This window comes from Spea bombifrons, chromosome 6 (genome assembly GCF_027358695.1).
Source record: "Spea bombifrons isolate aSpeBom1 chromosome 6, aSpeBom1.2.pri, whole genome shotgun sequence".
Classification (NCBI taxonomy): domain Eukaryota; kingdom Metazoa; phylum Chordata; class Amphibia; order Anura; family Pelobatidae; genus Spea; species Spea bombifrons.
Window position 1 is genome coordinate 25223798 of NC_071092.1, and position 16589 is coordinate 25240386.

General features: G+C 40.5%; 1 protein-coding gene across 1 annotated transcript; it reads left to right on the plus strand.

Moving 5' to 3' along the window:
• The first annotated feature begins 2673 nt into the window (after positions 1-2673).
• Positions 2674-14650, plus strand: TEX33 (testis expressed 33). The gene is made up of 4 exons (XM_053468680.1): positions 2674-2884; positions 2958-3111; positions 10199-10312; positions 14323-14650. Exons 1-4 carry the CDS (start codon positions 2771-2773, stop codon positions 14580-14582), a joined length of 642 nt encoding a protein of 213 aa, XP_053324655.1. The 5' UTR covers positions 2674-2770; the 3' UTR covers positions 14583-14650.
• Positions 14651-16589: the final 1939 nt, after the last annotated feature.

The window sequence follows — 16589 nt, forward strand, 5'->3', positions numbered from 1 at the left end:
CCGGAAGATTACCTCATTTCCGGCGCTCAGCATTACAAGCCAGCACCGAGACCGAACAGGGAGACTCGCCGCAGGATTGCTGAAAGGTAAGTACAAGGGGGGGGTAAGGGTAGATAATAGGGAGGGAGGGAGAGGAAGGGTAGATAATGGGGGGGGGCTGCATTTTAAAATTCGCCCCAGGCGGCATTTTGTCTTGGGCCGGCCCTGATGCTATGTTTCCATACATTGTTTATGTATACATGTAAATACAAGGTTTGTATGTCTTATTCAATTGATCTATACATGCAAGTGCTGTTTACATGTAGATCTATACCTGAACTACAGAGAGGAAGGAAAATAGAGGTATGGCTTAGTGAATTAGGGGACAAAGGGACTCTGAGGATGATTATGGGAAGAGGACCTCTCAATGTCACAGTAGGGTCAGAAGGAAGGAAGACTCTCAGTCTTCCCCTAATCTGCAGTCTGTGTGGCAAATATATTTTTTGGTGTGGGAGGGAGTGATTGCATGCTAGGGAGCATGGAGGGGGGCCCAAGGAAATGCTTGCCTAGGGTCCAATTTTTCAATATTTAAAAAAATGTTTTTGTTACAAAGATTAGCTGTTTTTCTCATATTTAATGTATTGAACGTACATTATTTTACGTTCCAAGTTATATATTATTGTACTTGTTTGCAAAAAAAGAGATGGGGAGCAAGTGGGGTAGGGTATAGTGAGGAAAGAGGTATCTGATGGGGAGAAAGAAGGGGGTATCTGATGTCAAAAAATGCTATCCCCCCAGATTGTTAAGGGTTCCTAAACCCATGATTGTACTTTTGTACAGCTGTACTTTTTTGTTTTTCACACATGGTTTTATTTTTGTTGAATAAATCATGACACCATGTAAAATACCATGTGTTGTTCAACTGAGGTTGTATTTACCTAAATGTGGACCTGCTAAAAATTAACATAAATGGAAAAGCAACAGATAATTGTAATGTCGTGATATGTAAAACCATAGAATTCACAGAGAGGGTGTATGTTATTTTTCACATGGCTGTATGTATACGTAGCAGGAATTTACTCTTTACTTGCATATGTAACTTTTTAAAATATCCTACTTATTAAGTTACTTTTCACTTTTGGTAGAATATTATTTCCTTAGGAGTCCCAGATAACAAAAGTGAGGTCAGGCAGAAAATGAATTAGGTTTGTTACCATCGGAAGTAAATATTTCCAAACCTGCAATGTAGTGACATGTATTAAACATAGATATATTTAAGACTAAAAATGCTTAACATCCTTTCATTCATTGAGAAACTCAAAGCACAAACTATAGCCATTTAAAAACAAATATATAATAATGTTCTTATATGTCCTCTTCCACTTCTGATTCATACATGAGTTAATGTATTGCTTATGAAACATATTTTCAAGGATTTTTTGGGTTGTTTTTTATATTATTTTATTTATTATTTTGACAAGAAAAGGTGATATTACAGTGACAATAGGAAGTTGCAGCTACTTTTTTCAAACCCACAATAGTAATGTTTAATTGATGTGACAAGCACATAATTCTTGTAAAAAAGTAAAACCCATACATGTGAACATCTTCATATTGACTTTATGTATGGACTGTTTAATTTGTATTTGAGATGTTTTGAAGAAATATCCCTTCGTGGTACATTATGATCAAGGAGGTTCTTAATTTAAATTCTAACATCACTGTTACAGACAAAGCCCTTATTTCCTCATATATTGTACGATATTTACTTCACTATAGTACTGTTGTCCTGTAATTGTACATAAACTGCTTGCTCTTTATATATATTTTTAATTAAAGATTGTCTGACAATGCTTCTTCTGCCTAGCACTATGTGAGAGTGCCTCCTATGGGTAACAAAAACACCCAAAGCAATAGTAGGCGTCACCATAACAACTACAACAAAAAATGTTTCTTAGAAACCAGTTAACTTAGGAACAGTGACATTGAATCTACACGGCCTGTGTGTTTTCGGAACTGGGAATGCCCTGCATGACTGTCACAGGCACAGATGTGGAAATAGATCACATTATATGCTGATGAGTGGGGGGCAAGTAAGTCCTTGATATTAAGCATCAAGATATTAACATGCAAACTTTCTTCAGAATGAGTAAGTAAGCCTTCCAGTTTATATAATAATACCAGTTAATCGTTTTTAACCTATAATGGCTTGATTTCTTGACTTGCTAAATAAAATTTCCTGATTTCCTTAATATTTCAGCATGGAAGCCAACAATGATTTCTTAAATGCCCCCCTGCAGAATGTATTTTTCTTAAGCGTTCCCAGTACAATTCAGGGCCCCTAGCCTATGCTCACTATGTACAGAAAGGAATTAATCTTAAATGTCTCAGTTTGTTCCTTAGTTTTATACGGACAGTCTCCAAAGCAGTTACACTGACTTAAATCCAAAAAATACAACTTATAGGTTGTTTCAGTAAATAAATGTAATTATTGTATACTTATATTATATATTTACATAATACAGTGCAGTTGCAATTTGTATTGTAATGCAACAATTTTGCTTTTTAGTTTTTAACCATACCCTGCCTGGAGTGGGAATTTATATTTTCTGTGTCTATTATAGTAAATAATAAGATCAATATGATGCAGTTGGCTAATATTTTTTATCTCTTTTATACAACAGAAGAATCATATAAATATTTGTGAACCCGTTCAATAACTGCAAAATCCAGATTCTCCTGTACCAGGCCCACCTCTTCTACAGTACTATTAGGGGCCATCATTCCATTAATGGATGGAAAAGAGACACAGTTGTCAGAAACAACAGAAAATAGTTTGATACCAACTAACATTAGGCACAAGTACGGCACTTCCTTGGTGGACCAACTGATCTCTACAGACCAAGTAAGCTTGGTTCCAATCAATTTGAACTAAACAGTAGTGCCACACTTTTAACTAATTCCTCCACTTCATTTAGGTGAAGCGTACACTGAACGAATCAGAGAAGTCGACATCACACTCCCTGGGCTATCAGATTCCCAGACCAATCTTGAAACCATGGCTTGCTGAAAAAAATCCACACCGAGTATACTATGAGTTGGGACAGTGTCTCCGAACTAACATTTTCCCAGGTCTAACACAAGAATTCATGTCATACTTACTTTAACTTTCCGCTTTAGTATATTGTTTCAATATTAAACTCTAGGCCATATCTAGGAATATTTGCAAAATAGTGAGTTGTGGGTGAGTTATGTGACAAACCCTGTAGCATGAGGGCCATACATGTCACTTTTAGGGGTCCTAAGCACAGTCCTCTAGGGCAATCATAGTCAGGAACAGCAGCTTTGAACCAAAACAGCACTTTATTTGTAATTGCTGAAACCCCAAAACCAAATCATAAAAATAAAACCTAGCTCCCAATTGGAGCCCTCTCTAACTTAACTATGCTGGTCTAGACTGACCAGCCTAATCATCCACTACCTCAACCTCCCAGCCAGACCCAGCTACGCCAGGCTCTGGAAAACCTCCCCCAGACAGCACACAAAATGTCCAGGCAGGTATTGCCTCACTTGGCTCAGGGATGGTCTTCTTCAGGGCCTCTCCTTGCCCTGGGAGCACAGGGAACTTCCTCTTCCCCCAACAGTCTCCCTGAGTATCAGGCTCCAGGGGTTTTTAATGTCCAGCACCTGTGCCTGATGTCGACCTCATAGAAATCCCGGACCAGATCCTGTGGACTTCTTGCCTCATGGAAAACCCGGCATGGAGTTTCCACAAAATGGGGAAATGGAGCATTGGCCCACCCTGCTCTCCAATTGCTCCACCCCAGGGACCCATACGTATACTCTGCATAGCAGCTGTACCCAGATGCCATGCTAATCATCTCCCTGGGGTTCACACGGTCACATATCCTCCCCACCAGCTCAGAACCATGGGGCTGAGCGACCATGGGACTAAGCAGCTCTGCTGATGACGTCCCTCTTAGGTTGGCATCAGGGGGCTTTCCTTTCCACACACCATAAATGTGGCCCGGTAGTGGATACTTCCTCCTTGTATCCGTCTGCCCTTCTGGGTTTCTGCAGTGATCAGTGAATGGGTAACACTTTGCACAGCCACGTCTCTTCTCTGTACAAATGAAGACCATCGTAGCTTGCCCATGAAAAAGGTCTACCCTGTGTGATCTACACGATACAGCCAAGCGCACACCATCTTCAAGCTGTTTCCCCGTAGCTTGTTCACCATCACTCCTTTTAATACCAAGCCCATTTTTATGTCCTCTTACCCCAGATGCGTGTAATGGATGGACCTTACTGTCACCTGTAGAAGGTTCCTCCTTTGAAGTATGGTTTCTGCTGGACCTGGGACCACCTGCTCCCTGGAGTAGCTTACTGCCATGTTGCTCTGCTAGTTGGTCAGTACTTCCAGCACCATGCATAGTCCCTCCATCACTTAGGTTATAATGGTTATTTTCCATGCCATTCTTCTTTTCCTCCAGGCAGCTTGTTTTGTAATGTTTCTGCTCACTTGCTGCTTGTGCAATTTGTGACGTTTTAGATACTGTGTCCATTTCCTCTTGGACCTTAATCTGTTTCTGTAGAGCTAGCTTGGCCTCCCTTTCTTCAGCTAGCTGTATACCCAGTTCATCTAACTGGAGTTGTAGTAGTACATGTTTTTCTACTGCAGTAACCCTTTGTTCCTCAAGGGTTGCTTTCACCTCTCTCAGCTCTAAGGTGGATATCTCCAGTTGATGCCTGAGGGATATATTATCTTTCTGCAGTTTAAGTCCAACTTGTTGAAGCTTTTCATTGGACATGAGGGCTTTCTCCAGATTCCCTGACAATGTGTCTCTCTCGGTCTGGATATCAGCAAGCTGCCTCATTAATGTTTGCCTGTCGCGTTCTGTGTTACTCAGTATTGCTTCCAGGTTACGTTGGATCATATCACTCTCCCTTAAAGCTTGATCTCTGTTGTGAATAGCCAATCCTAAGTCCTCCTCTTTTAGAAGCATAGCTGCCTCCATTTGCTTTAGCTGAGCTTCTGCATCCTGTAGCTGATCCTTGCATGATTCCAGTTCTGCCTTTTTCTGGAAATACTTGTCTTTTAGTGCTATGTTGGCCTTATGAAGTTCAGTGTTCTCTTTACTGGCTTTAAACAAGGCCTGGATTTCATCTTGTAGTTCTTTTACGGTCTCCTGCAGCTTTACTTTTTCTAGACGTTCAACTGCAAGTGTTAAATTCACACTGCTATTCTCAGAAAGGAGCCCGAATACACGCTCTGCATCCTCTTTACCTTTCTGGGACACCTCCGCGAGACGTTTTTCAACCACCAGCTTTTGTTCCTGCAACTGTTGCATCTCTTGAAGTTTTGCTGCCAGATCAACACAATGCTTTTCTCTAGAAGCAGCCACTTCATTTTGCAAAGTGAAGTTTTCTCCCTCAAGCTGGCCAATAGTTTGGTGCAATTCCACCTGTAATTGTGCTGCTTGGTTTTTAACCTTTATTAATTCATGTTCTTTTAGCAAACACTCATCAGTCAGCTTTTTGGTCTTGCAGATCTGTTTCCCAACATACTCTGACTGCTCAAGCACATACTGATTCAGCTCATCTCTGGGCATAGCTTCCACTTTCCTGAGCTTGGTAGTCCATGCCACATTGTTACCTTCACCACGACTCTGTTTGTCATAGGAAACATTTAGCTCTGTCAGTCTCTTAAGTTCACAGTCCCTCTGTTTTATAGCATCATCAAACCTTTGTTTGTTGAAGACAAACTCTTTCTGTAATTTGTGTTTCTCCTCCTGAAGTTGAAGAACCACCGGTGAAAGACTTCCTCTAGCTATCGTAAAGTCTCTTTTGTCCCCATGTGCAGCACAATTGCAAGACATAGGTAGCATTCCCACTTTCTTTTCTGCAGCATTTAGTTTATCAGTTACTTCTTTCAGCTGAAAGTTCAAATCAGAGACTTCACCCTGGTGCAGCCACTTTAAGGATTCAATTTCCTCCTTTAACTCTTGTGCCTCAATACAGGACCCTGCACACTTTATATATGCCTCTTGTGCCAGTTTCAGTGGTTCCACATATCCACTGCAGGTTGGCTGGCGAGTGAAACATGGAAAGGACATTTTATTTCTGCTTTGCTGTCCTTTTCCCATCTTGCATTAGACTAGCAGTCACTGCAATACACAAATCCAAGAGATTGTACTCCAGGGCTTTAAATCTCTCCCTCTGCAGTATGCAATCAGGTAATTACCAGCAGGCCATAGCGACGAAATGCTTTTGTTTTGCAGGTTTCACAGATACACAATACTTTTATCCAGCAAATAGAAACTTCACGTCCGGATCATCACTAAGTCGTCACAAACACAGCAAGGCCATCCTCCATAAGCATATGTATTTCAGCCAGCAATATACAAGGGCACATACCATGCAACAGTCTTTGAAGTGTTTTCACTCAATCCTCCGGGTTAAGCTGTAATCACTTCTGGCACATCCACTGCAGCTTGGTAGCTTCAGGCCACACAACACTTGGGGTTCCTGGATCCAGTGTAGCACTCGTCACCAGCATCCACTCAGTTGTTCACTTGGTTCCTGCTTTCTGCCCACAGACCATAGCAGTGCTTTGCCCGCATTCTCCACCATATGTGACAAACCCTGTAGCATGAGGGCCATACATGTCACTTTTAGGGGTCCTAAGCACAGTCCTCTAGGGCAATCATAGTCAGGAACAGCAGCTTTGAACCAAAACAGCACTTTATTTGTAATTGCTGAAACCCCAAAACCAAATCATAAAAATAAAACCTAGCTCCCAATTGGAGCCCTCTCTAACTTAACTATGCTGGTCTAGACTGACCAGCCTAATCATCCACTACCTCAACCTCCCAGCCAGACCCAGCTACGCCAGGCTCTGGAAAACCTCCCCCAGACAGCACACAAAATGTCCAGGCAGGTATTGCCTCACTTGGCTCAGGGATGGTCTTCTTCAGGGCCTCTCCTTGCCCTGGGAGCACAGGGAACTTCCTCTTCCCCCAACAGTCTCCCTGAGTATCAGGCTCCAGGGGTTTTTAATGTCCAGCACCTGTGCCTGATGTCGACCTCATAGAAATCCCGGACCAGATCCTGTGGACTTCTTGCCTCATGGAAAACCCGGCATGGAGTTTCCACAAAATGGGGAAATGGAGCATTGGCCCACCCTGCTCTCCAATTGCTCCACCCCAGGGACCCATACGTATACTCTGCATAGCAGCTGTACCCAGATGCCATGCTAATCATCTCCCTGGGGTTCACACGGTCACAGTAAATATGAAATTATTGATTTTACCAGTTATTTTTTATGGCAAGAAAGGTAACATTGAGACAGAATAATGCATTTAAATGATTACATTTCATGAATTTTGTCTACCTACAACTCAATATTTAATAAAGACTCATCTGCCATTTTTCCTATGTAAGTAACTTGCAAATGCTAGAATGCATAAGCAAATTCAACAAAGTTGTACAAAGCTCAAACAAACATTTGGGTATTCATTTTCCTTTCACCTAATCGATTTAAGAAATGCTAAGCAAAATCCCCAAAAAATGTTTTTCACCTTTTCCTTATTTTTTTAATTACTTATACTAAATGCTGGATTATATATATATATATATATATATATATATATATATATATATATATATATATATATACACATACATATATATATATATATATATATATATATATATATATATATATATATATATATATACATACATATACATACACACACACACATAAACAGTCATGTAAAGACTTTGAATTCTTACATATCAGGAAATAATAACATTTATCTGTTTCTTAGAAGGAACAGATCCCCAAAAATGTATTTCACCTTTGTTTGATTTGTTCAACATAAATAAAGCCAAAATGGAGAAGCCATGTGCAAAATCTAAGTACACCCTTACTGCTTCCATATGCATTAAGATGCTAAGTAGTAGACAGGTGCTGCTAATCAAATGGCCTTGATTAATTGATCATCAGCAAGCGTGACCACCCTTTAAAAAAAAAAGAAAAAAAAAAAAAAGCCAAAGTTTTAGCAGTTTGCTGGTCAATGCCAAGGAGGAAAAACATCAGCAATGGTCTTGGAGAAGCAATTGTTGCTGCCCATCAATCTGGAAGGGTTAAAATGACATTTCCAAACAATTCTACAGTGAAAAAGATTATTCAAAAGTGTAAAACATTCAAGACACTTTCCAATCTTCTCAGGAGTGGACATCCCAGCAAATTTACCCCAAGGTCCATCCATGGAATGCACAGAGAAATTGCAAAACCCATGTTAAATGTTAAAGTTCATGACAGTAAATAAGAAAAATGGCTGAACAAGTATAGTTTGTTTTAAAGAGTTGCCAGGAGAAACAACATAGTAGCATGGCTTAGGTTTGCAAAGTTGCATTTGAACAAACCACAAGACTACTAGAACAACGTCCTTTGGACAGACAAGACCAAAGTGGAGATGTTTGGCCATAATGGACAGCACCACGCATATCAGTACATACCAACTGTCAAGCACGGTGGTGGAGAGGTGATTATTTGGGCTTATTTTGCTGCCACAGGACCTGGGAATCTTGCAGTCGACCATGCCCTCCTCCATATACCAAAGTATTCTAGTCAACTGCGAGACCATCTGTCAAATAGCTAAAGCTTGGCCAAAAATGGGTCATGCAACAGGAAAATTATCCCAAGCACCCCAGGAACCCTACAACAGAATGGCTGGAAAAGAAAATAATCAAGGTGTTGCAATGGCCCAGTCAAAGTCCAGACCTCAACCTGATTAAAATGTTGTGGTGGGACCTTTAAGATTTCTTGTGCATAACCAAATGCTTGTAAACCTGTAGGAACTGAAGCAAAGTTGTAAAGAAGAATGGGCCAAAATTCCTCCACAATAATGGGAGACACTGATAGTCATACAAAAAACAATTACTTCAAGAAATTGCTGCTAACTTTTGTTCTACAAGCTATTGAATCATCAGTTTTTGCAAATGGCTTCTCTATTTTGGCTTTATTTTTATTGTATAAATCATGACACGATGTAATATGTAATGTCTTGTTGTATTTAAGAAACAGATGATTGTTATTATTCAAAGAGGGTGTACTTTCTTATATATAGTACTGTGCAAAAGTTTGAGCCAGGTATAAAAAAATACATTAAAGTAAGAATGCTTTCGAATATAGACATGTTAAGAGTTATGGATAAATATCTGCCTCAGCATTGAGGAGACCATAAATTCTGACTAAATCCTCAACTTCATTTGCAGTAATGCAGCCCCAAACATGCAAGGAACCTCCACAATGCTTCACTGTTACCTGCAAACAATAAATCTTGTACTGCTTAGCGAACCAACTGCTTTCTGCTACACTGAAATATTTCACATTTTGACTTATCAAGCCAGAAGACTGGCTGCTATCTTTCTCCACCCCAGTTCCTGTGTTTTCATGAATAGTTGAGTCGCTTGGCCTTTTTTCCATGTTGCAAGCAAAGACCACTTCTAATGAGACTTCTTCAGGCAGTAGATGGTTGTGCCAATGTCCCACTCTTTTCTGCCAATGCTGAGCTGATGGCACTGCTGATTAAACAGGGAAGTAAGCCACATCTTTCATCTGCTACACTGTTTCCTTGGCCAACCACTGTGTCTACAGTCCTCAACGTTTCTTTGTGCTGCTTGCACAGAACATCTGGAAACCCCTCCCTGCCTTGAAATGTCTGAATTTCTTCTGTTCACCTACTTTGAATTTTGTTAAATGATAAAAACTATTAACATGTCTATTTTTGAAATAATTCTTAATTTACAGCATTTTTTCACACCTGCCTAAACTTTTGCACAATTAAATATTAAGTACTTGTTTAGCCAAGTCCTTGTTTAACCACTGACTGGTTTGTCACTGGGAAAAGATCTTACCTTACTAAATCCGCACTGCTATCATGATGCCATGGTTTCATTGCTTGAGTGTTCAGCTGTGGTTTGCAGTCTCCTCAACAATTTACACTGTTCGATTTTTCAGAGGAGCGGCTTTCAATTTCATTAGCTCACTTAAAAGTAATCCCCATGGCTTGTTTCAGTATATTATGATAAATTATCCTGCTTCAATGGTGAGTTGCCTGTCCCAGAGCCTGTTACAGAGCCTATTAAGTATTGTTGTTTCAACCAAAGCCAGATTCTAACAGTCTTCCTTTTTTTAATCTTCCAAAAGGAGTGCCTGTACAATCCCAAAGCCTGGTACAAGATTCCTACACTGCAGAAGTGAAGGAGAAAGTGAATCAGTATACCACATGTCACTGGTTCGGGAAGAAGACTGACGACTTAGGTACATTTTTCTCAACTCAAACAACTATAGACTTTGGGGGGAAAAGACAATGCGGAATCATAATTTCTGCTTTGTAAAATGTACTGTGCAATGTTAAAAAAATCCTAACAGCTGGCAAACAACTGAATTGCAAAATTACACTGCAGCATGATAGAACAATGGGAGGTAATTAAGTATTCAGCAATGTATTCATAGAAATACAGTGTTGCTAGTTGTATTTCAGGTTACAGATCCTCTGGGCAGAGAGGGAAACAACTTAATCACTAGCCTCAAAGAAGGATCCTGGATAGGCTGGATAGAAAATGGTAGGCAAGTCATAAAAAACCACAGGAAAATCTGAGTAAGACCTGATAGATAGTATGGTCTATATCTAACTATAGAGCCAGAGCACAAATTAAGAGGGTGGAATCAGCTGCATTAAAAAAAAATGTGCATTATTTCTTTTAACCCATCACCATCGAGGGCATAATGTGATATTGAAGATGTAATAACATACAATTACCATCAACTAGTTCTAGCAAGGCCACGTTCTAAAGACATAGGTGCATGACACAAACTTTTCTCTAATATACATGCTGATTAAACAGGTGGTGAGGACTCCCATGGATCTTCAAGGCTTACAAATGCAACATGGGGGACATATGCAAGTATGATGCAAGTCTCTTGTAAATGTAAACACTATTGTGTAACTTTTTTCAACAAAATAATTGGGCCTTTTTAACATTCCAGCCAACATATGTACTTCAATGTATATGATAGCTGTGAGGTCCATCTAAATTTTCATGGTGTTCCCCAGGGGTGCGCTCAGTGGGGTTACATAATGCGCATTAGGTGACCCCATAATAGTAGTGGCAGCAGCTCACATGCAGAGTGCTAGCTACACTAAAGATAGCAGCACAGCGTACACGATAAGAGGAGAGAGAGTTTTACTGTAGATGGGAGAGAGGAAATGAAAGAGAGTGGCTAGAGTGTGGGGAGGGGGAAGAGGAGAAGATAAGCAGATGTAAGAGAGAGGAGGAGAGTGTGAAAGTCAATGTGTATGTATGTGTATAGTGTAAGTGTGCAAATGTGATAGTATAAGTGCATAGTGTTAGAGTAAGTGTGTAAGTGCGTAGTGTCTGAGTGTGTGTTTGTGTATTGTGTTGACTGATTGTATTAGTGTATGGTGTTAGCATTGGTCTTACTGTATGGTCTTAAGCATAAGTGTATATATGAGTGTATGGTGTTAGGAGTGACCATAGGTTTCATGACCGTATGAGATGGTGTGTATGTATAGGTAAGTGTATTTGCCCCTTTCCCCACACCCAGCTCTGTGCAGTGCAGGTGATGTGTTCATCTCCTGGCACACAATATACTCACTCCCAGTAAGCTCCAGCTCTAAGAAGAAACCCCTATGCACATGCATGGAAAAGCTTTCATAGTTAGAACCTGCAGCTTCTGCCTTAGGTAAGTAATTACTTTATCTTTTGTATCATGTTAAAGGAATGCATTTGGAAGTATTTTCATATGCATTTGTTGTTTAGGTGCTGCCTGGGACATTGGGGTGACCCTGAATCCACTTCTGCAGGTTGTAGGCAAAATTTGCCAGGCTAATGTAAAAAGGAACATTAGAGGAATGTCAGGATAGCACCAACAATTTACAGATGGGCTAATTAGGTCAAAGAATGTAAGTACTGGCTGAATGAATCATGGCACCCATCATACTACACAATGTCAAGCAGACATTTATTTTGTGCAGAGCCTAAACCAAAGTGGATGAGAGGGGCATTTCTGATGTTACTTTAATTATTGTTTTGTGTCACTGGTTGCCACTTTCATAAAGATAGAGCTAAGTACTTAAAGTAATTAGTTGGTCAGATAAATGTCTTTGTAACACCCAGAAAGGAAAGCTTATTGAAATGTGAAGCTGTCTAATATTTAGATTTTTAAAAGAACTCGGTGATCGTTGATCGCCTACTAAACTCTTTTAAAATGGGCGTCTGCTGCCATACAGTGTATGGCTGATGTTGATGCCCCAGGGAGGGGCCAGACATGGCCCCTGATGCCGATCTCGGTGTTGCTGCATACCTCGACTTTTGCTGAATGCCTGGACTTTGCTAAGGCATTTGATAAGGTTGCACATAAAAGGCTACTCTACAAATTAACAGAAATAGGCTTAGGGGCAAATGTCAGTATTTGGATTGAAAATTGGCTAAAATATATAATGCAAGGAATTTTTGTGAATGGATGTTTCTCAGCCTGTACGCAGGTATTAAGTGGAGTGCTTCAGTGGTCTATCTTGGGTCCTCTTCTTTTTAATTTGTTTATTAATCATCTCCCAAGCTACATTGAGAGCCATGTCACAGTTTTTGCTAATGCCCCAAATTAGGCAGGGTTATTCAGACTAATATTGATGTTTCTTCATTGCAGGGGTTTTAAGACAGAGTTGGGGGCTGGGCGGGCAAGTGGCAAATGAGGTTCAACATAGATAAATGCAAAGTTATGCATTATGGTAAAAATAATAACAATGCAACCTGTACTATGAATGAAATATCCCTGGGGAAAACTACTAATGAGAAGGACTTAGGAATAATGGTAGACAACAGACCAGGCAATGCCAGCCAGCAGATGCAAGGGCCAATAAGGTTTTGGCATGCATAAAATTGGGGGATTGATTCACAGGAGGAGCAAAGACCACAGTCCTTTTCCCCCACAAAGAAGATGCCAGCCTCAGCGGGAGATCTGGAAGGGCCAATAAACCCCTTGGTGTTTAGAGTTCAGGTTCAGGTAGGGGATATATCTGGCTATATGTGAATTTTGGCCCCAGAAGGTCATTCTAAGGGGCAGTCGTACAACCGATGTGGTGGGGGCCAAACAGTTTGTGGTGCCAAAAGGAGAGGTGAAAGTAAGGCGGCCTATAGTACATTGTATGTGAGGGTTGTGCAAACTTAACCATGGCAGACCCAAGATAACTTTGAAGAAATGAGAAAAGAGGATGTCAAACGTTTTCATCTCATTATATCATGAACCACTGCAGTAGAATGGTTTCAATCACCACAGGAACGGTCAATGGTTTGGGTGGAAAAGCCTTGATTATTTGGGAATGTGGGTAGGTAGGTCTTGTCCAGGGTGTTGTTGCTTGCTCCGGAATCAATGACCGCTTGGAGGCTTCATGTTTACCACTGTAAACAAAGAGGTATAGCGAGGTGAATGGAAACACTGGAGACGCTGGCAGACAAGATAACAGTCCTTTCCATTCACCCTTTGAGGACCAGGGTCAGATCGGGCATGACACTAGTAGGTAGGAATCACCACCGCAATAGAGGCATGGGTTTCTGATTCCTTCTTGTAATGTGTGTACAACTAGGGCAGAACAATTGATGAAGACCTTGTCACGGCAATGGGAGGCGCAGTTAGGTCCCCAAGCTGTTATCTACTGGGTACTCCAGTCTATGCAGGGATAGTAAGCCTACAACCACTGGAAGCCCAGAATGAGAGGAATGGTTAGAGACCGGATCACGTTGAACATCTAGACTGTTTCTTGTGACGAGCCTGTGTTCTCGAGGTGACCATGAGCAGGAATTGTGCAAGAACAGGGCCAAGCTCCCATTGGCGCCCCTAGCAGCTAGCTTGGTTGCCTTTACTAGTTTAGTAACAATTTATGTAAAAAGAACCAATTTTGTCTGTTGTTTTCAAATTTGTCTTTATTTTGAATATATATACTAAACACAGGCAATATAATGAACAATAAAGTATGAAGTGTACATTTTTACATACAAGAGTTAAACAAGGCAAATATTTTACAATTTATTATTATATTTTAATCATGTGGTGTGGGGATTTAACAGAAAATGAACTTCGGCCAGGATCCCTTTAAATTGTCTGAAATCACAATATGACGAAGGTAACATGATATATGTTAAAATCTAACATAATTTAAGTTGAAATCAGGCCTAAATCTTTTGTGGTACCTTTTATATTTACATATAGAATTATATGCCACTCAGTGCTGTTTTTCTTATTTTGTAAAGCTATCTGGTCCCAAATGATAACAGAGAGAACTGCCATCAACAAGAAATTAGAGAGGCTTCTAAAACCTCTTACCGCTTTTCCGGCCAGGCCTACAGTACAGAAGGAAATTCCTGTTACAGCACCGCCATCAAAGACTGACAAAAACATGTGCATCACCAAGTCTAAGAAGAAAAAGATACAGTCACAGATACAGCCTGCTCCTACCTTAAATCTCAGTGAAGATGATGATTTTTGGGACTTTTATGAGAAGCCAATATGAAAAAGAAAATATGTTTCAATAGAGGAAAATTTAATTTCACATTCCAGTGTATCAAACTCAATGTATCTAAGGTCATGCACGTATAAGGGTTAAAGGGTTAAATTCTGTAGATGTGCTGAACACACAAACTCTAGGTAGAAAATACTTATTAATGCCAAATTGTTCCCACAACTCCCATCACTCGTTATGGCTGATGGGAGTCAATGCTAAACCAAACCTTTTTTGATTTAGAAATGTAAAAAAAATATTTAATAAATTCATGTTTTTTAATTTTAGTCTTCTATCGCCTAGCATATGTTACCATGGTCGCAGGCAGCCATATTATCCTCCCTGCTCCATTGGCTAATCACAGCCTAAAGGCAGCACTCAGACTTCAATTGTTTTCTTCTTCTTTTCAGGGGAATCCAGGATGTTAAACGTTAAATGTATGTCTTTCCTCTTTAATAAAGTCTAGCGTCGAGTGCAATGAAATTATGCCAGGTAAACTGACAAAGGAGCAGTCGTTATGAAGGCTTACATGTATTTTAACATTTTTGGTATCTATTATACAGTTTGTCAGCATATGTTATATACAGACAGAAAACCAACAACCATTTTAAGGTCCCCCCCTTAATTCATATGCCCCTCTGCCCCCTGATATGCCACTCTGCCCCCCAGATATGCCACTCTGCCCCAGCTATGCTTTATAACCCCTGATATGCCACTCTGCCCCTAGATATGCCCACCTGCCCCCCAGATATATTTTATGCCCCCTAGAAGTGCCACTATGCCCCCCTGAAATGCCACTCTGCTTCCTAGAAGTGCCACTTTCCCCCTGATTTACCAATACACCCCAGACTCCCTGGTGTCTAGCGGGGCCGGCCGGTGGACAACCTCTGCTGCCAGCACTTCCGCCGGGGCTTCTATGACGGAGAAGCATCGGCGGAGGTGCTGGCAGCAGAGGGTGTCTATGCACATCGCCGCAGCTGGTGAAAGTCTGCGCGATACACGTAGACAAACTCCGCTGCTGGCACTTCCACCAGGGCTTCTATGGTGAAGCACCGGAAGGTTATATCACGCCGGTGCTCCACCCTAGAAGCCCTGGCAGAAGTGGCGGAGGTTGTCTAGGGATAAATGAAAACAAAAAAAACGACCGCCCGGTGCCCGGAACTGCATGTCGGGTCGGGCGACACGAACTGCGCATCCCTGCGCTAAACCCTGAATATAGGCCGCACCCCCACTTTAAAGACCTAAAGTAGGGGAAAAGTGCGGCCTATATTTGGGCCAATACAGTATATATATATATATATATATATATATTCCAAAGATAGTTACCAGCATATATATATATATATATATTTACTCACAGAGTCCATTGCACACCATTCCGAATATTCCAAGCCCGGTGCTAGTAACCAGCAGTTTTCATACAAAACATTTTCAAAAGATGGTCAGCACTCCAGGTCTTTAAATTGACAATTTCATTTTATTCAAAGTCAAGTCGACGTTTCAGTCATTGCTGACTTTCATCAGGACAGTCAGCAATGACTGAAACGTCGACTTGACTTTGAATAAAATGAAATTGTCAATTTAAAGACCTGGAGTGCTGACCATCTTTTGAAAATGTTTTATATATATATATATATATATATATAAATATTAGCCCCTGCTACCGATATATATAAATATTAGACCCTATATATTTTATATTGAAAAAAATTGGACCCCAGGAAAGCATTTCCTTGGGCCCTGCTCCACACTGCGCATTTGCCACACTAACCATAGATTAGATAGTCAGTCTACCCTCTTTCTGTCCCTACCAAGACATTGAGAAGTCCTCTCCCCGTAATCATCCCAAGAGTCCTTTTGTCCCCTCATTCACTAAACTACACCTCTCATTTACTTACTCCCTGTAGCTCAGGTATAGATCAAATAAATAACACATGGAAACAGCACTGCAGGTATCGATCAACTTAATAAGACATACAAAACCTTTATTTGCAGGTATACAGAAATAATATATGGAAA